General features: G+C 64.2%; 1 protein-coding gene across 1 annotated transcript; it reads right to left on the bottom strand.

Annotated features, from left to right (window-relative positions):
- Nucleotides 1–121: 121 nt before the first annotated feature.
- On the bottom strand, nt 122–27,506 carry B4GALNT4 (beta-1,4-N-acetyl-galactosaminyltransferase 4; the record flags this gene model as incomplete). The annotated part of the gene is made up of 20 exons (XM_082484949.1): nt 122–236; nt 432–558; nt 918–1,071; nt 1,156–1,228; nt 1,607–1,760; nt 2,012–2,319; nt 2,488–3,757; nt 4,433–4,515; nt 4,895–4,995; nt 5,333–5,442; nt 5,691–5,834; nt 7,368–7,434; nt 9,059–9,137; nt 9,602–9,669; nt 10,423–10,523; nt 10,858–10,948; nt 11,268–11,363; nt 12,024–12,134; nt 14,245–14,360; nt 27,356–27,506. 20 exons carry the CDS (start codon nt 27,504–27,506, stop codon nt 122–124), a joined length of 3,519 nt encoding a protein of 1,172 aa, XP_082341075.1.

The raw sequence follows: 27,506 nt of genomic DNA, 5'->3' as shown, positions 1-27,506 counted from the left end.
TTTACGGGTGCCCTCCGTGCCGGCACCGAGGCGCGTTGGCGGAGGTCAGGGACAACCGGGTGCCAGTGGTGGCCTCCAGCAGGCACGGGGGGGTCGGTGGCTGCGGGCCGGGCTCGGGGCGCTAGTCCTTGGGTGGCTTCTTGCTGCGGGCGTTCCACATGCCGCGCTTGGAGTGGTAGTAATGGTAAAAGTTCCTGAGACGCAAGCGCTCCACCTCCAGCCCGCTCTGAAGGACCCTGCGGCCGGAGGGGGGACAGCGCTCAGGGAAGGGAGGGGACGGATCGGGCCCTCCTACAGGGGGGCTTTGCCCTGGGCCACCGCGTCGCCCCAGGCTTCAGCCAGCTCCCAGGGGAGAGCGGCTTTCCCAGGGGATGTGCCCAAAGCCGCCTGGCCGGCACTGCCCTGGGGGGTGCCGGCACCCCCAGCCTCACCTGTCCAGGAGCTCCCAGTCCTCCCCGCCCCAGCGGTCTCTGAACTCCTCCGTGTTCATCCCTCCCACGCGGTCGAAGTCCGACTTGTAGATGCCGAAGAGGCCGAAGCCGTTCACCTCCCAGTAGCCTGGAGGGAGGAGAGCGATGAGGTGAGACCCCAAATCCCCCAGCCATCACCTCTGCGCTCTCCCCTCTACCACGGGAACACCCCGTCCCAACCCCTCTTCCCACCAGGGGTCTGTCCCCATCACCGCCACCTCCCATGGGGGTGCACCAGCTGACAGCCCCGCTTTGGGGGCATCACCCCCGCTGTGCCGCGAGCACCCTTGGGCTTGAACCTCATCTGGCTGGAGCAAAACAAATCCATCCTCCCTGCCCACCCGAGCCCGGCTGTCACCCAAACCCCGCGCCGCGGCTCTCCTTGGGCAGGCGGGGGGGCGTTTTCCAGCCGGAAAGGTGTCACACGGCCAGGGGGACCCCGCTTACCGTTGGGCTCCCGCGGGGAGCTGCCGCAGCTCAACCGCATGACGATGGGCGCGTAGGCCAGCTTCCCCTCCACGCAGTGCTTCCGGATGCTGTCCAGGATATTGGCGGGGAAATGGATGTGCAGGTCGCAGAGGAACACGATGCTGTGCCCGTCCTACGGGAGGGGACAGACACAAGCGGGAGGATCAGGGCGAAGAGCTGCCCCAAGGCGAGAGCTGGTTCCTCTGCCCCGGCTCACCTCGACCGTGTCCACGCCAGCCTGCAGCCCGGCCGAGCGCTCGAAGTTCCCTGTGCGCCGCAGGTACTGGTAGCTGAGGAGAGAGGACAGGGCTGTTAGTGCTGGTGGTCGAAAGGGGCACAGCCAAGAGGGAGACAATGACCACCAGCGAGGAGAGGGGACCTTCTCGGGAAGGTGGTCAGGTGCCTACAACTCATGCCGAGGGTCTCCCCGCGGAGCCAGAGGTTTTTGCATCCCCAACTCCTCCACGTGGGAAACAAGTTTAAACCCCCAAAAAGGAGGAGGAGGAGAGGGGCAGTGAGGCAGAGACCCGTGCCGGGCTGGGAAAGGAACAGCAGGTTGCATGAGCACCACCGGCATGGCCTGTCCCACCACCAGAAGCCCCGCAGACCCCCCTCGGCAGCCTCGGGAGGAGCAGGGTGGGACGCGGAGCCCGTGCGGGGTGGGTTACCGGGGCAGTCGGGCGTCCTGCAGGGCTTTCTCGACGTCCATGTCATCGCTGTCAAAGTCCACCAGGATGACATTGAAGTTGGCGTCCTTCGTGGTCCCGTACAGGCGGGCCATGTCGGAGATGAACTGCTGGACCCAGCGGGCTTGGTTCTTCACTGCCAGACACAGCCACAAGCGTCCCTCAGGCTCACTGCGGGGGTCCCAAGAGCACCCCCCTCCCCCACCAAACCAACACCCCTTCTGATGAGAAGCGATAACCTCAGCACCTCATGAGAAGCAATAACCTCGTTGCCCTTGGACCAGCCCGGAGGATGCAACCAGCGAGCAAAGGGGCTGCCTTCCTCCTGCCAGAGGATGCTGAGGGAGCAGCAGAGACCCCAGAGAGACACGTCCTGCTGTCACTTACCAGGTACCACAAAGTGCACCATGACGTCCTGCTTCCAGCTGAGCCGCAGAGGCCGGCACAGGACGGGTTTTCCGTAGAGGATGCTCCAGGTGCTCGGCGGGGGCTCAGTGACCCCCAGGGCTGGCCCTTCGGGGTTGGCCTCGGCACTGTCGTCCTGCTTGCCCTGGTGCAGGAGGACGTAGACATACTCGGAGAGCCGCACCGTCCGCTGGCCCCGCTCCGCCAGCTCCAGCTCCAGCAGGTAGCGGTTCCCCCGGGCCGTGTCCCGACGCTTCTCCACATTGACGATCCTCAGGAGGGTGTAGATGCTACAGGGAAAGAAGACACACTTGAAAGTGCCATCACCGTGAGCTCTGCTCCCCGCAGCTCCCTTGCTCCAGGGGTTGGCCTGAACCCACCATCCAGCTCGCCCGGCCCCAAGCGGGGCGAAGGCACGTCCCCCCAACCTCCCGCCCTGCGCCCCACTCCCTCCCTACCCTCCATTCTTCTCGTTGAGCTTCTCCATGTACTGTGCCACCACGTCAACGACCTCGCTCTCGCTCAGCTGCAGGTTGCCCGACACGTTGCAGCGCAGGTCGTTCCAGTCGGAGCGCAGGAGCTCGAAGTCCACCGAGCTGACGCTGAATGTCCTCTGCCAGTTGATGGAGTCCTCCAGCCAGCTCTGCTGCAGGTCCCCGGTCTCGTAGCTGTAGTCCGACACCTCTTCCTCCTCCTCCTCCTCTTCCTGCTGGCCCTTTCCCTCCTCCTGCTGGGACGCCGTCGTTTCTGACATCTTCAGAAAGGATGTCACCCGGATCCCCTCCGAGCGGGTCACCTCGGAGGAGTTGTAATCAGTGGTGGCCGCTGTCCTGCCCGGGGCAGGGGTCGTGTCCTCATGGGTCTCCCTACTGAAGAGCCCCTCGGCCCCCAGGGCGAGGAGGCTGGGCAGCGCCCGCCGCTCCGTCCCCAGCTTGGGTGGACGTTCCCACCTCCTGCCAGCCGCCCGCAGGCTCTTCCGCCTGGCAGCGTCCCTCTCCTTGGAGATGTTGCTCAGGAGCCAGGGGGTCCGGCGGCCAGGGGCGGCGCGGAGCTTGCTGGAGGGGATGGGATGCTTCTGAGGGGTCCTGGACCGAAGGTGGACTTTCTTCAGAGGTTTCGGGTAGAGGAAGATGCCAGGGAAAACCGGCTCCTGGGCTGGGGCTTTGCGCTTCCCCGGCTGCAGCCTGGTCACGTAGACCTTCTCCTGGGCTTTCCGGGGCTTTCTCTCCTCCCTGGGTGCTGCAGGCTTGCTGGGACCCAGTGTTTTGGCTTTGCCACCAAAGATGGGAACAGAGAGGTGGGGTTGGAGGCTCAGAGCCCCGGCATGCTTCGAAGACGCCAGCAGCCCCAGTTCATCCTCCTCACCCTCGCCGGGATCCTGGGGTAACCAGCTGAGCATCCGCCCATGGACCTGCTCCGGCGTGGGGCCCGCGTCCTCCTTGCCGTGGAGGCCCTCGGGGATGGCCGCCGGGCTGGCGCTGGCCTGGCGGGACGTGCTCCATCTTCCCGGCTGCCCAGGCGTCCTCGCCTCCTCCCGGGCCCGACTCTGCTTGCGGCGAAAGCTGTAATAGTCCAGGTCGTCTCCGTAATCCCCGGTGACCGGTGGGATGTCTTTCCCTTTGGCTCTGGGTTCCGGCCCAAAGCTCTTCTCCTTGGCTTCGGGGAGCGGGTCTGTGGGCTCAGGGCTGTCCACTCCTTCCTCCTCCTCATCCTCATCCTCTAGGAAATCTAGGGAGTAAGGCCACAGGTAAATACCCAGCAGGTCCTGGCCGCTCAGCACACCCCCCGCAGCCCGAGAGAAGGGGCAAAGCTGTCTCCAGCACGAGATTAACCTGCGAGCGGCCGCTGGGTGAGGGAGGCGGGGAGCTGGCGGCACTGAGGGATGCTCACCAGGGCTGGCAGCTCCAGGCTCTGCCTGTTAACCCCTCCGAACCTTGGCCGCATCTTGGCACCGCTCTTATTTCATCCAGGGGCAAACCCAGCCGGCGAGGGCTTTGCCAAGCCCCAAACCGACAGCAAGGCAGGCTCTCAACAACCCGGCTCCCGCGGCTCCCCGCGAGCGTCCCCCTCAGTCCACACCAGACCCGGTAGCATCCTGCTGCCCACCGACCAGGCCAGCCCAGGAGATGCGGGTACGCAGCTTCAAGCGGCGGGGAAGGCGGATCCCAACCCTCGCATCCCGCTTCCCATTCCCCGCAGCGCTTTGCGGCTGAGCCGAGCGGGATGTGGGACCACGGAGCGTGTGGGACTGCTGGGAGGCAAGCCGCTCCGCTCAGCCCTGCCCTCCTCGAGCCCCCCGGCACCCCCGGCGGCTGGGCTGGTGGGCGAGGGTGCCGGGTGGCCAGCCCCATGCCGAGCTGCCGAGAGACGCCCGAAAGCTGCCAGCGGGGAGCAGTGACTCACTGTCTGAGTTGAGGAAGAGGAACGCTCGCTGGCGCGGATCCTCCTCCTCTTCATCCATCTTCATGTACTTATAAAACCCAAACCTGGGAGACGGAGAGGAAAGGTGAGGTCCCAGAGATAAGGGAAGGGTGTACGCGCGGAGGGACGTGCTCGCACACACGTGAGCCCGCGCGGGGAGGAACGGCCCCAGCTGCGGCGCAGGTGCCTGAGCACGGCCCGGCGCCAAAGGGAGCTGGGATTCCCAAAATCCAGGAGCAGTGCCAGGTCTCAAGCTGCTGCATGCCCGAGAGATGGGGAAAGAGCCAGCCCGGAGGTGGCCCTTCCACGGGGGACAGAGCTTGGGGACACGGCTGAGGTGGCATCATCTCAGCGCTGTTTCTCCAGCTCTTTGAGCGCCCTGTTGTCGTTGGCCCTTTCCTCCTCGCCACGTACCACCCCCAAACACCGGCCCCCAACACTTACTTCTCCAGGTAGAGGGGGGACTCCCTGTAGAAGCACTTGTTCTCCGTCTCCATGTGAGTGAGGCGCGTGAAGTCGTTGGGGTACACGAACGAGAGGTAGACCTGGGGAGACGACCACGCTGCCGTCACCACGGTGCAGAGCGGGCTCGCTCCGAGGAGGCAGGGGCTGGCAGGGCTCGGAGCCGGGGACCCGAAGCCACCAGCATGGCCCCCCAACAGCAAGGTGGCCCCCAGCATCTCAAACACCCCATGGGGCTTTTAACCCAAACCCCTTTGGGTCAAGATGGGGAAGTTCAGCCCCATCCTCCAGCAAAGGACACGTTCTCCTGGATTTTAACCAGGTGGAAATATCCCTGCCCTGGGGCGAGGGCACAGCGCTCTGCTTCGCCGTGTCTCCCATGGGAGCATGACCCCATCCCCGTCGTGGGGAGACACTTACGAATTGCAGGCCCTGGTAGCGGGCGATGGGGAAGTCCTTCACCACGTAGGTGGGGCTGTAGGCACAGGGCACCAGCACGTTCTCCACTCGGGAGGCCTCGATCGCAGGGGCTGAGGAGAAACAGCCGCGGCTCAGCCCCAGGCCGTGCCCTGCCACCCCCACAGCACAACCCACCTTGCAGTCTGTAGCCCAAACCACCCCACCTTGCCCCGCTACAGACCCCAGCAGAGATGCCCTCCACCCAAGCGCCGGTAGAAGGCAGGAGGGATGCTCTGGGTGCCTGTGGCGGCCAGGTCCTGCCTCTTTCCTCCCCCAAAACCCTCCGGAGATCTGCGAGGGCCCGGTCCCAGCCACTTACTGAGGAAGAAGGTGTCCCTGGGGTCAGGCTTCAGCATGTCAGCCCCGTGCTCGTCCTGCTGTGCCTCCCAGAGGTAGCTCCCGCTGTGGCTGGCCAAGGTCTGCGGGATGTGCTCCACGTGGTTCATCTTCAGGGACGACTCATCTGAAGGAGAGGACAGGGCCTGAACCCCACGGGCATACGCATACAGAGCCCTGTCCCAGGAGCATCCTCCAAGGCGGCACTTCCCGACCTCTCCATCCCTCCCACCAAGAGGGCCGGGAGGATTTGGATTCCTCCCGCTCCCAGGGGAAGGAACGAGGGGAGCCCGTGTGTTTGCCCTCGTGCAAACCCTCCAGCCCGCTCACAGACCCTGTGACTAATCAGCCTAACGATTATTGCCATCAACCCGTGAGCACTGAGAGGAAAGGGCAGAGCTGATCCCAGGCGGGCAGCCCTGGCTCCGACTGCAGCACCGCTTGCCCCGCTCCAAGCCAGGGGCTGGGACCGCTCGGGGGCCGCAACTCCCAAGGGCACAGGAACCGAACCGTGAGCGCTCTTCCCCGCAGAGGTGCGGGTAAACGCAACACGAGCTGGTTTTGCCTCCTCCTCAGGGATGAGGGTGGCGTGTCACCCTTGGCGACCAACCAGCCCCCAGCCCTCCCCACGGGAGGTCACCTCGCTCCGGTCACCTCGGCCACGCTCAGAGCTGCCTGCGCCGCGCGCCCAAGGGCGCTCCCCTCCCAGGCAGCCCTGCAGAGAAACAGGCAGGTCCTGAAGCGAACAGGGTCCCCTTTCCCAGGCCCCAGATCCGTCTGCTTGCGGCGGGGAGAGGCTCCCCACGCGCCTCCCCGCCACGGGCTGAGGTGGGGCTGCGACCCCTGGGAAGGGCCGGGGAAAGGGACGGAAGGAGGATGCCCTGCGCGCTGCCGGCGTCCCCCGCGCCACGGGGGCGGGCTCCCCACGAGTGACATGGTGTCACCCCGGGGTGCTGCCGGGGTCCGAGGGAGCCGGTGAGTGGGAAAGAGAGGCAGAAAGAGCCGGCACTGACGGATAGCGGTGGGGGCGGGGGGGGATTTATCTGCACGTCGCCCATCTCACGGGCACCTGCATCCGTACCAGCAACACCCCCCCATCGATCCCCGCCCGTTGCCTGTCCCCGCCTGCCCTACGGACACCCTGCAGGGCATGGCTGATGACCAGCCCTCCAGCGTATTGAGCGCCGGGGCAGGAGCCATCTATCAAGTGCTTTCTCGCTGCCAGAGAAGGGGCAGGAAGCAGAAGATCTATAGATTTAATTAAACCTTGCGCCATCCATCCCTGCTTACGCGACAGCTCCTCCTAACTCAGGGCCAGGCCAGGGAGCCGTCCCTCTGTGCTCTCATTAGCAGGGACGGGGCTGGAGCACACGGAGAGCTGCGTTCCCGTGGCGCGTCACCTCCGCATCCCATCTGCGGGCAGGTCACAGCACACTCCCAGCATCGCCTCTGCCCACCGCAGCCCCTCGCCTCCTTCCTTACACCCAGCAGAAGCAGCTCTGGAGGGTTTGGGAGGCTGAGACCTTCCCCCAGGATCTGATTTCCCAGGACCCGATTTCCTTCCCGGGCTTTGGTGCCGTCTCTCCCCGGCAGCACCAACGCGCACAGCCCCCTCGAGAGCTTCCTCGCCGGCGCCGCAGGGGACACGCGCGGCCCTCACCTGTGTACAGGGAGATGTAGGAGTCGTCGATCACTTCGAACTTCAAGCTGGGGAGGAAAACTCGCCACTAGGGAAAAATGAAAGGAGACGGAGAACGAGTGGGAGGGTGGCAGGGGCTCGGGATGCGGCTGCCCAACCCCAGGCACCCCGAGACAGGTCCTCCTCCATCCTCAGCTCCCAGAAACCCGCACTGGTCCCAGCCCCGACCCCGCAGCAGGGGAACACGGGAGAGGACTGATCCTGCCCCAGCACAGCCCCAGACCCATCTCCTGCCTTTATTCCCGGGGATTTGGGATTAGCAGGCACTCCCTGCCTGGTCAGAGAGGGGCAGGCTCCCGGAGGTGGGACACAGGCTCACGCCGCTTCTCCCTCGGGACTGCCACGCGGCCACCCCTTCAGCCTCGGGGAACGGAGCAGGGGGCCACGGCACCCATCAGGGGCCCGAGCCAAAGCCGGCGCGCACCGAGCCCTGCGACACCTCCTCTCCTTCCCACTCCTCACTCCGGCGCTGCGGGAACGCACATTAATGGCAGACACTGACTTAAGAGGGTCGTCCCAGCTGCCTGCACCGATTGAACTACCAGCGTTTGAAAAGCACGTCCGTCTCGAGCCTTTGTCCGGACAAGCCCTTAAATACCCACAGGGAGAGACGCATTAGGGTCCTGCTTTTTTGTTGTTTCTTTCTGAACAGCTGAAAGGCTTCCCTCCCTCCAGCAAAGAAAAGAAAAAAAAAAAAAAAAAGTCTCCCCCATCTATTTGTTTTTCCCAGCAGAAATGCAGATCTTATCGGGATGGAGCGAGACGGAGGCCTGGGAGGGAGAGGCCGGCCATGGGGAGGAGGGAGGCAGCGAGGAAGGGGTGCTGTCAGCCTCTCCGATGCTTTGCTGGCACAAGTTTGACTCCAGTGATTAATGACTGCTTGGGAGAAAGGGAGCCTTTGCTAACGAGCCAACATCTTCCCCTCCCAAAGACAGCCCGGGCTCCTGACACACACGCTCCGGGCTGCGCAGCCAAGGCAGACAAGTTCAGATTTGAAACTCACGGTATCTCTAAGGGGGGAAAGAAAAAAAGGGACCGACTCCATCACCTCGGCCACCTCTCCCACCACCGACGCCAGGACGGAAGCCAGCGAGGTGCTGCCACCCACAGCCGGTGTCCTGGGACCTGCCTGCTCTGACCTGGCGCCGCCTGGGCTCTCCTTGCCCATGGCAGTGGGCTCCTCCGAGAAGCAGCCTATGGCAACCTTCCCCCTTCTGCAGAAGGCCAAGGAGAAAGGAGAAGGGGTGGGACTGCCCACCTGGAGCTGGGCGTCCCATGGCCACTGGAGCCCGGAGCAGAAGGGCTGCTCCGTTAGCATCCATTGGGGGAGCACATCGGCAAGGCAGGGGCGCCAGGGAGGGACGGCGGGGTCCTTAGCTCCCAAAAGCATCGGAGGAGCACAGAGAACAGCAGCCCATGTCGGGCGTCCTGCGCAGGAATGGCCCGGGGAGATGGGGAGATGAGCCCCAGCTCCGTCGGAGCAATGCTGCCTCATCCCCTCTGCGGACTGAGCCGCCGGCAGCCACTGGAGGGGGGGAAATCATGGCTTTGCTCCGGGATAAAGCGTTTTAACACGCATCGGGAAAAGCGCTGGCGCCAGCCCTTGACAGGACAGTCCTTGAAAGGAGCACGGGGTAGGGGCGTTTACTCACACCCACTTCCACGTGGTCTGAACCTCGGTCGTCTTGTTTGTGGAGCAGCTCGAAGTAGTAGCGTCTGGAGGACATGAGGCTGCGCGAGAGGGGAAGAAGCCGCTTAGGAACCATTGCTGAGCCGACTGCTACCACCCCCAGCGCCACGGGAGCTCCCCTGCTAGAGGAGCCCTCTCAGGAAACCCTCTCTGTCTTGCTCACACGTGGCTAAACCTTCCTGGGGCAAGGAGAGAGGCAGTGTGCTGTGGGTATCTGCTCCCCCATCCCACTGCTGAGAAGCTTCACGAGATTGGGGGATCCCCCATCCCCACCTCACCATCCACAGAGGTCGCTGCGGCCCCCAACACCTTCGAGCCATGGACCTGTGGGCAGGGTTGGTTGAGCTCCTGTCCAGCCCAGACCCCACACGCCTTTTGGGAAGAGACCATGGCCGAGGTCTCCTCCCAGGGAGGAGGAACCGGTGAGAGTAAGCATGGAGCCAGCAGCTCCATCTCCCCACCTCCATCCACCTGGGGCGGGCAGTGGGAGTGAGGACACACTTACCGCAGGGGCTTGGAGACTTGTGAGCTGAATTTGGTGAACTCTCCCGGTGCCGTCCACTCGGTGCCCAGCTGGGGGAAGGAAGGAGGAGTGCGTGAGAGCACTGGGGACACCAGCGGACACGAGGCCCAAACCCCACCGGGCTGTGAGAACCTCTCCTCCACCTCCACTGGGCATCGTGCCACGCTGCAGAAAGGCTCTTCAGGAGGAGGATACGCCAGGAGCTCTGCCCCAGGGCCTGCTTGTCCCCAGCTGGTGGCACTCCTGCCACAAGACCTTGTCACTGGCCAGCACCAAGATCCCAAAAATGCACGGGTGCCATGACAGACCGCGGGGTTTCCCGTTATAGGAGTTAACGCCAAGAAAATCCAGGAGCAAATATTAAATCTCCCATTCTGGAACGTAAAGCTGGTCTTGGGTAGCTCCAACTAGGATGGGACCGAGGGGCAGGCGGCCCTTCGGCAGCCAAAGCCGAGGCGGGCAGGGCAGAGATGGGAACCGGCTGAAATAGCCGGCACCGCCCCAGGGCCCGCAGAAGCAGGAGAGCTGCCTCTGGCGCAGTCACACACGGACCCTGCGCGCTGGCTTGAAGAGCTGCTGCCGCAGAGGGACTCGCAGAAGGGAGAATTTGCCGTGGCTAAAGAGCGCCCGTGGGTTTGCGGCATCGTTAATTGAGCACTGGGGGTCCCCAAAAGGCACTCGGGGTGGTTACCAGCACGCTGGCAGCGAGGAGTGAGGCACCCCGAGGGAGGAGACGCGCTGGGTGGGAGCTCGAGCATCCCCGGAGCGGGCAAAGGCAGCGGGTGGAGGACGACGGCGCATACCTTGCCCACGAAGGCAGCCAGCCGGGAATTGGACGGACTGTCGTCGGAGCTGAGCCAGAACTCCGAATTGTCATCTGATGCCACAGAAAACTGGAAATCCCCTGCGGAGAGCAAAGGAGAAGGTCACCAGAGGGATACAGCAGCCCGGTGGCATGGGCTCAGCCCCGGTGCCTCCTCGTGAGACGGGGAAACAGGGACGGAGGGACAGAGGTGATGGGACCACCCTGGACCCCGTGTCGTGGCTCTGTCCTTTCCCTCCCTTTGAAGCAACCAGGGAAAAGGGTCTTTGCTCCAGAAGGACCCTCCTGCCTGGGAGCCAGGCGTTTGGGGACTGTCTCTAAGAGCCTTTCAGTCCTCGTGTGGCCCAAGAAGGGGGAAGGAGGCAGCTTCTCCACGTCGCTGCAGGGGGAGAAGAGGCCAAACTCCATCACTCACCATCCTTGAAGGGGTGGATGTAGCCAAAAATCCGCAGCCCATAGTTCTTCCACTTGGGCGACACGGCCAGCTTCTTCACTGTGGTGCGGGTCTGCAGAGGAGAGACAGACACGAGAGCATGAACAGTTCCTGCCCAGGCTCATGCCTTGCACCGACATCGCCCAGCCCACCTCCTCCACGTTATCCCGGCGTGTCATGCCCCTGGCACCAGAGGGGACATGGAGGTCCCATCACCACCCACCTCTCCCTCCATCCCTGCTCTGCTGAGAGGTACCTGCCCCGGACCAGACCTGAAAGCCTGCAAGGCAAGGTCTTGAGGACCAAGCCCACAGCCAGGGGGGTCCGGCAGCACCCACAGAGGGACGAGTGGACCCTCCCTCCGACCCACCGCCATCAGGCCCAGGACTCACGTGGGGAAAGAGCGGAAAATGGAGGTTCTTCCTCAGGTGCCTCACGGCCCCTCCACACCAGTCTTCGAAGACGTGCAAGTTTGCCTTCCCTTTGTACTGGGGGACGAGAGAGGGAGATGAGCAGCATGTCCTCCTCACGTCCCCCCTCACCTCCCAAGGACAGCGTTAGGGCAGGCTGAAACGTGGATGTCAAGCCCTTGGGATGTCACCTGCCCTTCCTCAGCTCTTCCGCAGTGCCGCTGAGGAAGGGCTGAGCCGCCAGCCCTGTGCCAGCCCTGGGGTCACAACGCCAGCCCCCAGGAGATGACCTCCCGCTGCTGCTCCTTTGGCTCCCAAGCACACTTGGACAGCGTCCCTTGTCCGGATACGGCACCAAAAGCCCGACGCCATCCTTCATGCAGCCCCAGCATCCATCCCCCCGGCACACAGCCAGCACCAAGAGAGGGGCACAGCGGGGACCCACCCCGAGAAGAGAGGCAGCAAGGTGCCCCCTTGCACACCCGCGCGGACTGATGAGGGGGCTGGCACACACCCACGGCACGCACCTGAGGAGCTCGTCCTCGTGGGCACCACGTCGACCCCAGGAGCAGGCAGAGCCCCTGGGACGGGTGACGGAGAGCGGGGAGGAGGAGGATGGCTGGAGGTGGCTTTGGAGCCCGGCATGCTGGGGGGACACAGGCTGCGGGCTCCCCAGCGAGGGGCTGGGTGGACCTCCTCCTCCACCGTCACCCCCTTCGCTGCTCCCTGCCCACCCACCTGCTCGTTCCAGGGCAAAGCCTGCTTGGTCAGGTTGAGCTTGGGGCGCGCGGTGGCTCGGTCGGACCGTTGGCCTCTGGAAAACCAGCCGTCCCAGTCCTGCCCGTCGCTCTGCCGAGGAAGCAGGAGGGAGAGATTAGAGATGGGGGATTGGGGCCAGCCCGGCCGTGCTCGCAGGAGGTCTCCCTAGACCTAAACATCTCATTTTGGACGTGAAGCACTGCCAAACCAAGGTGAAAGCTTTCAAGGGTGACAGCAAAGGAAAGCAGGGGCAGGAGGAGGCAGAAAAATATTGGCAAGCTGTCCCAGGCAGCAGAGGTTCAAAACGTTCCAGCTAAACTCATTTCCCTTCGTCTGCCAAGGAGAGAAACTTCTCCCAGACAGTGAGTTTTCTGTTCATCCAAAATATTTGCTCAGTCTGTCGGGCGACTGGAAACGCAGTATTTTGGGCAAGAAGGGGCCGTGCCACCAAAAGAGCGGAGCCGACCCTCCCCGCAAGCAGAGCCCAGCGAGAAGAGCCGCAGCATCGGCAAAGCGCAGCCCGTTAGGGTGCACAGTGCCAAGGAAATAATTAGCAAACTTTGCCTAGATGAACTCATTAGCGTGCCGGAGGAGGGGAGCGGTGCCCTGGGAAGACGTTAGTAGGGAGGTGGCGTAATTCTGCCGCGCTTGCTGGAAGGAGTCACCCTCCTCCCGGGGAAAGCCGAGATGCTATTCCCGCTGTCCGCCCCCATCCTCACCCAGCGCCAGCCCAGGCTTTCCCTGGGCACCTCCTTCTCCTCCTCTGTCCGCCTGTCCCCGATTTGCGAGGAGCTGGGAGAGAGGAGAGCAGGGGTGGTCCTTTCTGGCCCGTCCCCTGCCAGCCAGGCGCAATCAGCCTCTTCCCCATCCATGTCTCTCACTGCCTAATTGCTGCCTGGCCTGAAGCCGGCTCTCCTTACAGCACGCGGCTCTCCGCTCCCAGCGCCTGGAAAAGCTCTCTGTCCCTCTACGGAGAGGGACCAGGACAGGTCTCCATCCCTTGGGTGAGGCGGGTGGAGAGGACAAGCCACCAGCACCCCTGCTCTGTCCCAAAGACAAAGGACCGGCTGTGCCACCAGCGAGATCCGCCGTTCGGAGCACACCAGGAGGAAAGTTTTCCATCTCTCCTTTTGAAGGAGCGTTTTTTTTTTGCTCCGGTTCGCAGAGTCCTTTTGAACTGGGATGTTTGCTTTCAAAGTGGAGTGAAGTTCTCCCCCGCCTGCCCCAACAGAGGGGACCTTTCACGGCCCAGCTCCCCGCAGCGGGGCTGGCTCGGAAACGGGGCGGGGGGGTTATTTGCTGAGGGGGGGACTAACCGGCTTTTTAATTGCAGAGCCAGCGATGCTGTAGATGTCCCGCGGCTGCAGAGGACGCCAGGCAGGGCATGGAGAGATGGGCACCGAGAGGGCTCCATGCTTTCCCCTCCCTCCAGACACAAACCGCTCCCCTGTGCTGAGCGTAGCACGGTTTGGGGATAGCCCGAGCGATGCCCACCCCACCGCACCTCGCTGCCACGGGGACCCGCAGCAGCGCGGCAGTGACCTGCTGCTGTTGGGACGGGGCAGGGGACACCACGTGGCTTCCCCCCGCCAGCATCCCACCATGCCCTGCTTGGGGACAACAGGCTGAGGAGGGGACCGCAGGGCGTTGAGCAAGGGCTGGGTGACAAGTTGAAGAGGGGACAGCAGGGTGTCCTCGTGGCTACGATGCCAAGGGCCTCCCAGGCTGTCCGCAGGGAGAGATCCTCTCTCCAGCTTCTGCTTGGAGACCCCGACCGGGGTACACCGGGTCCAGTTTGGGGCTCTCCAGTCCAGGACAGACAAGTGGAGGTTACCCAGATGGAGCCGAGGACACAGCAGAAGGTGGCTTTGCCCAGCAAACGGGACCTTATGGCCGTGGACGGCTACGCGAGAGGGGGATGCAGAATGATGCCGGACTCTTCTCAGGGGAGCCCAGCGGCAGGGCGAGAGGCACAAGGCGCAACCCTATAAGTTCCAATGGGACATGAGGGATTTCCTTAGCCACCGCGAGCGCTGCTGAGCAGAACCAGAGAGGCTGTGCCCTCTCCATCCCTGGGTCTGCTCAGCTGGACGAGGCCTGGAGCACCCTGCCCTAGTTGGCCATGTGCTGGGGAGGAGACTCGGACCAGTGACCTCCACAGGTCCCTTCCCACCCGACCGCACTCCGGCTCTCCCATTACCATCAGCTCCTCCTCGCGGCTCTCGCTGGAGTCCTCAGCTTTCCTCTGCCGTGCCGAAGCCTGGGCCGCCGCCGGCCGCCTGCCGGGATCAGTCGCCTCCCCCAGCCTCTCGCCATCTGCGGGGGGAGCAGAAGGAGGAGTGAGACCACAGCCGCCCCCCACGTCCTCCCCATCCCAACACCGCTCCTCTTTCGGGGACACCCCCTCGCCCCGGCACAGGCAGGCGCTGCCATTGCCGCTGCTCGCAGCAGGGAGGGACGCGGGGGCCGAGGGCCGGGGGCTCCGGCTGCGATTCCCCTCATTACGTTTGTGCTAAGCAGCCTGCACCAGCTCATCAGCGTCAGGTTTAATTACACCCCCTGCAGCCCAGCTCGCGGCCCTTTACGTAAGAGACGGCCGGGATGAGCTCCCACGGGATCTCGCTCCGCGGCCACCCTCGGGGACGCACCCCTGCCCCCCTGCCCCTCCGGTCCCCGCTCTCCCGGAGCCCCCCGTGCACCCTGAGCACCCCCACATATCCCCCCCAAACCCATCTTCCCCCCACCACCACCACGCTCAAAGGCACCATCGCAAAGACCTTGCTAACAGCCCCGTGTCATAGATGACTTCGTTACCATGTGCTGCATTAATTATTCCCAACCTACAGACTCCCCTCCGCAGCTCATCCCCATCGTCCCCGGGCTGCGAAGGGAGGGGTTATTTTAAACCGCCCTCGATCCCCAGCGTTAAAATAACCGACTTCCCCCAAAATAACGGCACAGACTTGGAAAACATACGAGTGCTTTTGGGGGGGACACATCCCCCTTCTCCACCACAGCAGATGGGCACCTCTGAACTTTTTAGACGGGCACCCCAAAAACCTGGTGGGACGGAGGGAGCCCATGGTTTCAACCGTCGCTTCTGGCACCGGCGCATGGCTCAGCTCCGCGGTTCCAACCAGCATCATGGGAAGCTCAGGGTGATGCTGGGAGAGGTGCGTGCCTACGAGCACCCGTGGGTCCCCCAAAAAACCAGCCGCCCCCCTATCACAATAATGGGGAGCCCCAGACGCAGCGAGCAGCGGCGCAGCCCTGTCCCCCGGCCACGGGCATCGCGGCACGGGGGTCACCGACACCATCCCAAAGGCAGGGCTAGAGGCCCCCCCATCCCTCCACACCCTCCTTCCCCCCAACAACAAGTCCTGGGGCGCTCGTACCCCCCCAGAGTGCAACAGCCGCGGTGGGAGATGCTGGGGCGGCCCCGGACCCCGCAGCCTGGCCCAGGAGGGGCTTGGGGTGCCCCCGGCGCCCCCCGCCGCACGCCTCCCACTGCCATTAGTATTCCGGTGGCCGCGCAGCCGGCGTCTCCTTGGAGATGGCAGCACAAATCCCATCCCCACCGCGGGGACAGGAAATTAAGCTCTAAAGCCCCTTCTTCTGCTCTCAGCCATTCTTCAGCCCCTGGCAGCTCCCGCTCCCTCCTGGCAGCTCCCTGCCCCCCTCCTCCCATCGCCCGTCCCCGCACCCTTCCTCCGTCCCCGTCCCCGCACCCTTCCTCCCGCAGCCCCTCGGGGGGCGATGGCAGCGTACAGGGAGCAGCGGCTCCCTGTCATGTCCGCTATCGAGACATGACGCCCCCCATCACTCCCCGGGATGCTCCTGCCAGCACCGGCGGGGGGAATAAAGCCGATCCTCGCTGTGCCGAGGCCGCGGATGCCGCTGCTCCGGCACACAGCACTGGGGACGGGGTTACTCCCCCCCACGCTGATCTGTGGATTAATCACAGCCGCGAGGAAGAGCTCAGCGCTCCCGAGGGACCTGCCCGGGGAGGGGATGCAGCGGCCGGCGGTGCGGTACCCGCGCGGGGTATCTCTCCCGGCCTCGGAGGAGATGAACCTGTCTCCCGTGGGATGCGCTGGAGAATTGGAGCAAAGGAGGGGGGGGGAAGCACACGTTCCCGCCAGGGAGGCTGCACAGGCTCCATCCTCGGAGGCTTTCCCGACCCAAAGCCACGAGCCCGCCGCTCGCTCTCCGTCCCACCACCCAGCTCCGTCCTCAGCAGGACCTTCTCCGGCTCACGCACCTCCTCTCAGCCACCGTGAAGCAGCGGGGTCGGGCTCGCGCTTTGCTTCGCATCTGAATTAAATGCCACCACTGCTCTGACGGGGTTTAAGCAACACCGAGGCCCAAAACCCGTGTGCCTTCAGCAAAGCCCCCTCCCGCTCTCTTCTCACCGGGGAGAGGCAAGCGCCCGCTCCGAGAGGCGCCCGCGTCCCGGGGGGAGCAGAAGTGCCACCAGAGCCCCAGAAAAAGGCTTCCGGGTTCCTGCGCCGATGTTTATTCCCCTGCAATCGGAATATTGGATAGGGGAGTCAAGGGCAGCCTCAGCCACACAGCCAAACGCTCTCCGGCCTGTGCGGGGACTGGAAATAAACGCCGCCTTTGACAAGGGGCGGGAAAGGCCAGCACCTCCTACCAACGAGCGCCGCTTGGCTCCCCGCAAACAACCGAGCCCCTTCGGTCCGAGCGTCACCCCCGCGGGAGAGGAGCGGGTCGGGGGGCGCGAGAGGAGGAGGGAGGAGTGTTTCGGTTTTTCCGCCTGCGCATCCTCCCCGTGCGCCCCGGGAGCCGTGCCCAGCCCGGCTGCCCCCCTGCACCCCCGGCAGGCACAGCCGGCACCGCCGCACTGATTCATTCTGCTAAGCTGCCTCTTTCCCTCTCCCAAGGGCCAGAAAGAGCCGGGTGAAGGCGGGCAGCCGGGGGAGAGAGGATGGGGGAGGTCCGGAGGACCTCTCGCTCAGGGCCGGCGTGGCCCGGGGGACGCTGGGCAGGGATGCATTAAGAGCTCTCCCCCAGCGAGCGCGGGAGCGACGCTAATGCCTTCAGAGCCGTGCGAGGAGGGGGCAGGAGAGGCGCACGCCACCGCACGAACCAGCTCTGACTCACAGCAGCCTCCAGACAACGAGCCTGGGCCGGGCCAGGAGCGGTCCTCAGGGCGAGACCACGGCTGCGCGGGACCACGCGCCGACCCCACCGCGTGGGGCAGAGACCGGGGCGAGACTCCCTGTTATCACCGCCGTATAAACCCCCTTCGTGCCTCCGCCGGGAAGCACAGAGGGCCTTTCACGCCGCAGAGTCCTGCCCCCCCCCCCCCCCCACTCCCCCTCCTCTCCCCCCCGCTCGGCTGACGGCACGCAGCTCGCTCGCCCCGAACACAGCCCCTTTCTTCCGCTGGGTTTCGGGGCCGGGATTTCTCCCGCAGCTTTCTGGACCCTTTCCAAAGCCTCCAGCGCGGTTAGAGATGTCCCTCGCTTACGCTCCCTCACTCGTCTCCTAATTGCTTCCAACCAGTCTCCCCTCCGCCGTCGCCGGCTGCACGCTCGCTCCGCTCTCACCCGCCACGCGCCCACCCCGGTCACCCAGGGGGACACGCAGCCACGGAGCAGCACCCCAGCTCCCTCGGCACGGTCGGGGGAAGCTCACGGTGGCGTCTGCGAAAGGATCAAGGCTGGGATTACCGAAATCCCCGGCTCCTGCCCTCCGGCTGGATGCTCTGCCCCAACGAGAAGGGTCCCACAGGGGGACGCCGGGTGGGACGCTGGTCCCAGCCACCAGGCAGCCGCGTACGGAACAGACGGAGCCACCGGAGAGAAACTGCCGGGATGGGACGGCTGTCGGGGAATGCCTCGGTGTGCTCTGCCCGGCTCCAGCTACGGCCGGGGCTCTGCTCCCGCCCCAGAGGTGCCCACGCGAGGATGAAGACCCCTGAGCAGCAGGCGAGGATGAAGAGCAGCAGGCACGGGGCTGGAGGAGGAGGAGGAGGCAGCACCGCCAGGACCTCACAGCATCCGCCCATCGACACGGGTGCACGGCCAGAGTCCGAGCCCGCTTCGCTCCAGGCTGGGTGTCCTGGTGAGCGATGGGGCTTCAGGGCTGAGACTTCTTCCTTTGGGAGAACCCTCCAGCAGCAGCTGAGGACCCCCAGGACCCTTCTTCTCTCTCTTTTCCCCCCCAAAACAGGCCCTGAAGGGCACCACGTGCCTGGGTTCAGCCAGCGAGAGGAGGAACAACGCACCCCAGCCCGCGTTCCCAAGCGCATCAGCCGGTTGGGATTCAGGGCACGGTCCCTGTATTATTTCCAACCCCTTTCCCACCAAGCTGATGCTCCAGAGCAGACGTGTGGAGTGATTTACCCATCGCCAGCAGCCATGTCCCACCGAAATACAGCCCTCTGGGGGGCTGCCCGTCCCCTTCAGCCCCCCAGCCTTGTCCCCTGCCTGCCCTGCACATCCCCGTCCAAGCCCGGCTGCCTGCAAAGCTCCCAGCCCCTGCAAAGCCCTGCTAAACACACGGGCGAGCTGGTCGGGACCGGAGAGGGCTGGAAAAATTATGATATTCAAGCAAAAAAAAAAAAAAAAAATCACGTCTGAGCTCAAACCCCAAAAATCTTGAGCTAAAAAGAAAAAAAAGAAAAGAAAAAAAAAAAAAGCAGCATTTAAGCTGCAATTTGGAAGCTCTCGGGAGCTGCAGCTTGGTGTCTCTGGCCCCGTGTTGCCCGGGGGACACGGCTGGCGAGGGCAGGGGGCCATAGCAGCGGACGCCCGTGCCGGCGAGGGACCCCCCGCGCCACCGAACACAGGAGCCTACGGTTCCCCATCAGCTACCCCGACGAGCAAACCCTGACCGGCGCCGTGGAAAAGGAGACGGATGGATTGAGCTCGGTGCTCCAAGAAATCCCCCTCCCCCGGGGTGACCATCTGCTCTCCTGTCTTCCCATTCCTGCAGCAACATCCGCGCTGGATGGGCGATGCCGAAGCGAGCCGGAGCTGCCTCCAGCCCGGCTGCCAGCAGCCTCGCCGCCGTCCAGCCCCGAAACGCTGGCGGACCGGGCTGCAATGGGGTGCCAAAAGCATCTAGGGGTGTTCAGAGCTGCATCTTCACCTGCACCCCTACCGCCCGGTAAAAAGATGAGCTGGGAGGCGGCAGCACCACCCCCCACGCACAGGAGATGGGGAAAGGCAAAGAGAAACCCACCCAGGGCCAGAGCATCACCACCGACACGGAGCCCTGCGGGCTAAACCGGCGCTGGAGGTGACCTTTGCTCCACACCCAAACACGAGCCTGGGATTTGCTGCTCTCCTCAGCATCCCGAAGCTGCCCCCAGCGCCCACCGAAGCCGAGGGATGGGTGACGCGGGTGAGATGCGGGATGAGCGCCGGCCTGGGGCTGCCCACCCCAAGGGATAACTTCATCCCACGTTGCACTTCGCAGCCACATGGGGCTGTCCCCCCTTTTTGGCCGGGGGAAGGAGCCAGCTCCAGCGCTCAAAAATCAGGCAAAGCCTTTGGAGGCTGGAAAACGCGAGGGTCTGGGCTAATTCCCTTAATTCCCGCTGCCAGCTGCTGCAGGAGACCTCGGGACCAATACAGGTGGTTGCCGAGGGACCTCCATGGGCACGTGCCACTACCTCACCTTCCTCGGAGGATACAAACACAAGAGGAAAGGCCAGGGAGGCGCTGGGATGGGATGGATGCCCTGCATCTCCGTGCCACGAGGAAGCGCTGCTCAGGAATGTGCTGGAAACCCCAGGACACCACCAAGAAGGTCAGGACGCTGAGGACCAGGTGCGGGCATGCCGAGAGCCCCAGGTCTGAGCTGACACCTTTTGAGGTCCACCACCCAGGCGAGGTCTGCGCGTGTCCCGGCTGCTCCTGATCTGAGCTTCTGCCGGATGCTTTTGAGCTCTCCAAATCCAGAGGGATGGGAGAGGGACAAAGCTTCTCCGGCATCCAGTCCGGCTACGCTGAGCCCGTCTGCACAGCTGGGGAACACTGCAAGGCTTCCGTAAAGAAACCTTTGCCCATCCGGGCCACCGCATCCATCCCTTCTCTCCCCACGGAAAAAGAGAACTCAAACCCTACCAAATCAATGAAAGTAGGGGGAAAAAACAGCCCTGCTCTTGGGAAAAGCGTGGTGGCGGAGAGAGGGGGGACGTGGCCTCACTCACGGTGGCAACGTGAAGCTACAGCCGTGCCGAAGGGGAACGCCGAGCCCCCAGTGAGGTGCGGTACCCGCGTTGGGAGGATGCCAACAAAAGAGGGATGAAGGCAGCGACTCGCGCCAGAAGACGTGGCAGGGACGCAGCAAGCGGGCGAGCAGCTCCGGGAGGAGCATCCCGAGCACCTGCCGCGGGCTCAGGGAACGGCAAAGGCGGGCAGCCCAACCCCCCGCCTTCCCGGGGAGAGGAACGGGGCAGCTCGGGGCAGCGGGGCTCTGCCCAGCGAGTCCTTACCAGCGAGAAGAGACACCAGACCCACAGCTGCAAAGGCGACGGGTGAAACTGGGCTTACACCCCTGGGGAACTGAGGCCGATCTCTCCCCACCTCCACGCGGGCACACGAGCTCGGTGGCCAATAACAAATTAGTCCCAAACCACGTCAGGAGCGTCGGCAAAGCGATGCGCGGGGGGTGCCCACCTCTGCCGGAGCTAGGAGGACAGAGAAGTGCCCTCCCCGGGGCTCCGGTGCCCATCCTCACACCCCGGCGAGCTGCTAACGCAACGGTGGCATCGCTCCGGCCGCGCGGGACCATTCCAAGCCCCGGCACATCCTCCCACGACACTGCCACGGGGCAGAAAAGCGAGCGCATCCCTCAAGGCTCAGCCCCAGGGACAGAACCGGGGCACCCTGCCATGACAGGGCTCGGAGCTGGGGGAGAAAGAGCAGCGACACAAAGCGAGGTGACATTTAAACCCAGACACAGCTGTGACGAAGGTGGCAGCATCGGCGTTTTTATTAAACCCACCGGTTTAATTTCCGACAGCCCGGTGCTCTCTGGCGCAGACACAGCCTCTGAGTCAGCCGCCAGAGAAGAGAAGTGCGAGCATCCCTCCGCTGATCCTCCTAACGAGCTGTTAAGCTATTATAATTAGCCAGCAAGGAGTCAATATCGCAAACCCCTTTCCACCGCTGCAAGAACACAGCGCTGCCCACCGGGAAAAATACACCGCGCTGCCCGCTCCATGGGGCGAGGGGTTTCCCCCCCCCGCCAAATTGGTTGGATGCTGTTTCCCCGCGCCGTGACACCCCGCTCGGCTGGAGCGATGGAAATCGATGCGGATGGCTCAGGGCTGGCGCTGGAGCTGCCATGAAGCTGCTCGAGCTGACGGGCACCACCGGGAGAGGCAGCCCCGACACTTCCACACGCAGCTCAGGGTGCCGAATCCCTCCTGCGCATCGGCAGCGCCCACTTCTCCCCCGTTTTCCCCCATCCCACACCTCACCACGCACCCGTCGCCCTCCACCCCCCGTCTCCCCCAGCATCGTTTCACTCCGCGCCAGCCCCAAGGGGTGCCGGAGCGGCTCGGCCGCACCACGCACACTGCCCATCTCAACAGGGACGATGCTCCTCTCCGCCCGCGGCACGAGGGCGGCGATTCCCGGGACACAGCCTCCCGAGAAGCTTCCTCCTCGCCTGTGCCGTGCCGGGAATCGGGCAGAATTCATTTCAGCCTAAAATCCGTCTCAGCCTCCGAGCTCCGCGCCGCCCGGCAGGCGGCCCGCGGGGTTCACCGTTTCACCCGCCGCCTTCCCAACCCGCTTCAGCCGCCGCCTGCTTCACCTCCGCCAGCCCCGGCTGCTTCGAACCGTTCCCTTCGCTTCGATGTGACAGCAAATTCGGCTGCGCTCTACCCCTCGGCAGGGACCATCCGCTCCCTCCCGTTCAGCCTCCCCCGCCAAAATCCTCCTGTGCCTCACATTCCTGCGGTCCCCGAGGGTCGGCCGCCGGCTCCCTCCCGTCCCCTCGGTCCTGCCCTTGCCACCGCAAGCGGCCACCGACGTCTCGGGGTCGGGGGGTGGCCGCTCCTCCCCGCCTGAGGCACAGCCAAAAAAGAAGCCCGGCCGCGGCACGGCGCGGGGAAGGGATGGAGGGGAGAGGCACGGCGGTGCGGGCACGGATAAAGCTCCCCAACGCCAACGCAAAGAGCTCCCGGTGCTTGGGCAGAGCCCGTTCCGGGGGAAGTGTGCCACCCTCCCCGAGCAGCTCCAGCCGCACAGCGGCTTCACCTTCGGAGCAGCGCGTTTCCCTCCGAGGACGCCAACACCCCCACCGCAGCCCCCATGAGCGGAGCTGAGACTCCGCCGCCGACGCTCTCTCCGGGATGCTCCCAAAGCTGCTCAGCCCCACCACGGCGCTGGGCCGGCCCGGCTGTCCGGAGGCCCCTTCCGTAGGGATCCGTCTTTCTCCCAAATACAGAGGAGGCCACCGGCGACCCCGGCTCGCTGCACAGCGCCCACGGCTCGGCGGTTAAAGGAGACTTCAAAAGAAGCCCCGAGAGGAGGAAAACAGCGCAGGAAACTAATTGACAGCAAATGCCCACATTAAAGGGGATGGAGAATATTTTTTATCGGGGTGGTTTATGTCTTTTTTTTTTTTTTTTTTAATGTTTTTAAAAGGATTTAAGCTGCCAGGTCTTGGAAGAGCCTCCACAGCTGAGGAGCGATGAAGGGACAGAGCGCTTTGTGCTCTTCTCCTGCCGTCACCGAGGGCCAGCAGGACCCACTGAGGCATCCCACACGTGCCAAACCCGCCCCCTCTGCCCGGGCTCGGGGTCTCTGCAGAGCCCGCGGCGACAGGCGTGGAAATCCCGGGGCGCGCGGGGTGCCCCGTCCCACCGCCGGGCCGCATCCCAGCCAGCCCTCACCCCCCAGACCTGCAGCGGGAGGGCAGACTCCAGGATAAATTGCCCCGGCGTAACCCATTTCCCTATTTTGTTTTCACTTCACTATCAAGCCCTGCAAGTCCCCACGTCCCCCGGCTTCAAAAGACATTTTTGGGGACCCCCCAGATGCCGAGGGGACGGGGTCGCAGCCGTGCTGGGGAGAGGTGCTGCCGCGGGGCGGTTCAAAGCCAGTCACCCCTTTGAATAACCCAAAATAGGCACATACCAAATTTTTCCCATACTTCTCCCCCATCACCTGCCAAAAAGCCCCGAGACGCCCCCCCCAGCCAGGACAGGGCTCGCTTGTCTGTCCATCCGTCCATCCATCCGCCTCCTTTTCCATGCGGGCTCACTCTTGGCAGGTCCGGCGCGGTGACAAAGAGCCGATTGAGGGCAGCGGGGGCACCTGGGAGCAGCGGGGCAAGGAGCCCAGGGCAAGCCAGGCCACGGCGTGCCGCGGAAGACGCGGGCTGCGGGGTGTCCCGGCTGCAGAACCGGCCCCGATGACACCAAACCCAGCCCGCTCCCCCGCTCCAAACCTCCCTTTTCGGCAGCAGGGATGGGACCGGCTTTCCCCGGCACCGTGACGCCGTGCCGAGGGGTTGTCCGTCCCAGGAAAGCGGGGATAGGGGAGCGGGGCGACGCCAAGAGAAAGAAAATCAGCAGCCCCGCAAACCCCGCTGCCCTTCCTCCTCAAAGGGCTCTTTCTCATCCCGTGGTGTCCCCGACACAAAAGGAACGAAACCCACCGCGGTTTGCCGCGTTCCAGCCTCCCAATTAAAATCAAAGCGCCCATCGCAACCGCTCTGTCCGAAAGAGACGCGTTATCCCCCGCAGTTCGGGGGGCGAGACGCTGCCGCGCATCATCCCAAACCTCCTCCCTCCAGCTCTCCCCGCGTCCCCGACCCCACGGGAGAGGTGCCCGGGGAGGGACAGGCCAGGACGAGGGCTCCAGCCCGCCTCCGGCTCCGAGCGTTTCGGGGAGCCCTCCGGAGCCGGGCAGAGGGGTGCCCCCCTCCTGCGCCCCAGCAGCTCTTCTTCCGAAGTTCACCAGGACGCACGCAGCCAGACCCGGCCGTGCCGCCTCCTGCGGCTACCAAGAAGCCCACTGGGTTCTCCCCACCCCCCCCCGGCTTTAGCATCCTCCTCCAGCACACATCCTGCGCTCCCATAGCCACAAAACGCCCCCAAAACCCGGCTCCCAGCACCGCCGCAGTACCCCGCGTGCTAAATCCCTGCCCCAGCCCCGCACCCCGGCTACGAGCCGTTTCAGATTTTTACTGTAACTTTTTTCCCCTTCTTCCTTTTTTTCCTTCCTTTCCACCTGGCACGCCAGCATTTCCACCCCATTGACTCGGAGCGGTTTCCAGCCGGGAGAACACCGTAATGGCCTCATTATTTCAGATGAGGAATCTGTGTGTTCAATTAGGCAGAGAAAGGTAATTATCTACTTGTAGAAGATAAGAAAAGGGGGGGGTTACTTTATCAGGGACACAGCACCAGCACGGTTCCCAGCCAAGTCCCCGGATGCTCCAGCTCCACGTGTGAGCGCCGGCTGTGCCGAGGGGACGCGGGTACCCCCCGAATGATCCCCCCACGCCTCCGCTGTGGCCCCCGACGCGCACAGACCCCGCTGCCGCCGCTTGGCCTGGTCCTCCCCACCTTACACCCCCCCAAGCTACCAAAAAGCCTCGTGCCCAGCCCCTTCAGCCTCCAGAAAGTACATCTGCTGGGTGACACTTCATTTAATGAGTAATTAACCTTCTTTTTTCATACACCCTGTGCCAGCTGACGCAAGCCGGGCAGCATCCCCGGCGGCAGGCAGACAGGTTCTGGCTCACGGTAGCCAAAAAAGAGAATTCATCTCTGAATCTCAGGCGCATTTTGGCACACAGACCCTTGCGGTGATGCTGGAGAGCCCTACATCCTCCCCAGCCACCTCTCCCCCTCCGGGGCCGAGTGTCCCCCCCATCCCTAAGGGATCTGGGACCAGGACGCACCAGAGCTCCCCACGGATCAGGAAGGAGGAAGGAGACGTGAACCGAACCCTTCCCTCTCCCCCCAGACCAACATTTTCCTTCTTATATTTTTTTTTCCTCAGATATATTTTTTTTATTCCTCCTTTTTTTTTTTTCTCCCCACTCCTTTCAAGATTTTTTTCCAACTACACCGGCTCCCTGGCTCTCTGCTGGGTCGCAGTGGCAGGACCAGGGCCCCCCTACGCGTGGCCGAATCCCTTCCCCAGCCTCCACCCAACCCCTCTCCATCACCACGCTTCCAAAAAGGCTCAGCGGGACCTGAACTCCAGCTTTGCCACACGTTCACCGACTGGAAAACCCCAGCGCAAGGAGCAGCATCTCCCCGGAGTCCGGTCGCAGACTGCAGAGAGGGGCATAATCCAGCCCAGGCGAGGTCCGGCTTCCCCCGGGGAAGCCCCCACCTCGCTGCACCCCAGCCAGAGGAGACTCTTGTGCTCCCCACGGCACGGGGCAAATCCAAACCCCATCACCAGAGCAGCGGAAAACCCCGCCAGAGCGCGGTCCTTGCCCCGCACCTCCCAAGCTGCAACCCCCCCATGCTGTCCCCACCTCCCACCGACCCCCTTCTCCCCCAAAGGTGCCCATCGCCCCCAAACCCGCAGCCGTTCAGCTGCGCTGTGGCCGCAGGGTCCCCCCGCCGCCAGCTGGAGTGGGGCTGTGCATCTCCTCACTGCTCCAGCAAAACCCTCGTCCCCACTCGGAGCATCCCGGGATGCAGGGCACGCAGGGAGGAGGTGGGGGAGAGCAGGAATAGGCACCCACCAGGTTCAGCACCCAAAACCACAGCCAGGGAAGGCGCCAGCACGCAGGCATTGCCCTGTGCATCCTCCTCCCCGGAGGAAAACCTCGTCTCACCCTTGCACCACTACATCCCGACACCCGGAGGGGCCCCGATCCGCGGCTTTCACAGCCAGCCATCCCCAGGGCCGGCGACCCCACGCCATCTCCCCCCTGCCTGAGGCTGCGGGTCCCGAAAGAGGAAGGACCGGGCCCTCCTCAACACCAGCATCATCGCAGAGACACGGGGCAGCCGCTGGCGGTTCGACTTCTGCAAGTTGCGGCTCTTCCATTAAAGGCGACCCTGCAGCGGAGAACGGGAAACAGGCGGCGCAGCCACCCCATCACCACCACCCCTCCTTCCAGGCGAGGCACCGGCAGCCTCCTTTCCTGCTTCTCTTATTAGCATTATCCCCATTTCCCTGATTTTACCGTAGGGCCCAAAAATTTGCAGGATCATGCTGCCGCTACGGTCAGAAACTTTGGGTTTGGCAACCGAGAGCCTTCCCCGCCTCCAGCACCGCTCCGACCCGCTCAGGAAAGCCATTTCGTGCCTAAATAAGCACTAACTCTCATTTCTTCCTAATTTTTTTTAGGACAAAAACCGCTCGGCGAGTTCAGCCCCACCAGAAACATTACAGCTCAAGTTTCATCTGACAAATTTTTCGTGTTAGTTTTACGCCGCCCGAGCAGCCCAACGAGGTCCGCACGGGTAAAACAGGGAGCAATTAACCCCGAAGCCCAACCGCAGGGTGAGCACCAGCCCCGGCCCCTCCGGAGCAGCCCGGGAGCATCCCCGGGTGCGAGCCGGAGTATCCCCGGGTGCGAGCCGGAGCATCCCCGGGTGCGAGCCGGAGCATCCCCGGGTGCGAGCCGGAGCATCCCCAGCCCAGGCCTGGAGGAGGAAGGATTATTTATTTTTCCGATGGAGAATCCCGGGCTGGGAAAGCGCCGGGGAAGGACGGGCGGTCGGGCTGGGTTTGCCCCTTCCAGGCAGCGACGAGCGGCTATAAATGGCCTTCTTTGTCACCGCAGCCAAAGCAGCGGGTGGAAAAACGAGGACGGAGCTGCTCCAGAGTTGGCGGGGGGGGGAGAATGGAAAACCCCCACCTGGTTTGGGGTCCCTCCTGGGTGCCCTCTGGTCACCCCAGTCCCCGACGGTGCCACGCCAGGGCCCGGTGCCCACGGTGGGGTCCCACTCTCCCCAGACCCACCCAGGCGGTGCGGGGGGGGGGGGGGCAGCCGCCGGTGGAATGGGGGGCTCCCACCCCCGCGGGCCGAGGGGGCACGGGGGGGGGGTCTCCCACCGCCGCAGATGATGGGGGGGGGAACACGGGGGGGACTCCCACCCCCTTGGGTCTGGGGGGGGGCACGGGGGGGACTCCCACCGCCGCAGATGATGGGGGGCGCACGGCGGGCTCCCACCCCCGCGGTGCTGTGACACAGCGGAGCCGGGGGCGGAGGGGGGGGGGGGGGGGATGCTCTGGAGTCCCGACGCGGTGGGGGGGCACCCACCACCTTTGGGGGGGAGACCCCAAACCCCACCGAGGCCTCCCAACGAGGGGTGATGGGGGGGGGGGTGCTGCCCCCGTTACCTCTGCCGTAGGCGAAGGGGAGGCGCAGGGCGCGGCCCTGTCGCACCAGGCTGATGTGGAGGTAGGTGAACCAGACGGCGAAGGTGAGCAGCGCCAGCAGCAGCAGCAGCTTCAGCTGCTTCCGGAGCTTCTTCACCGGGAGCCGAGGCAT

The sequence above is a fragment of the Vanellus vanellus genome (genome assembly GCF_965231255.1).
Source record: "Vanellus vanellus genome assembly, chromosome: 6".
In the NCBI taxonomy this organism is placed as follows: Eukaryota; Metazoa; Chordata; class Aves; order Charadriiformes; family Charadriidae; genus Vanellus; species Vanellus vanellus.
This window is presented reverse-complemented; position numbering and strand designations above follow the sequence as displayed.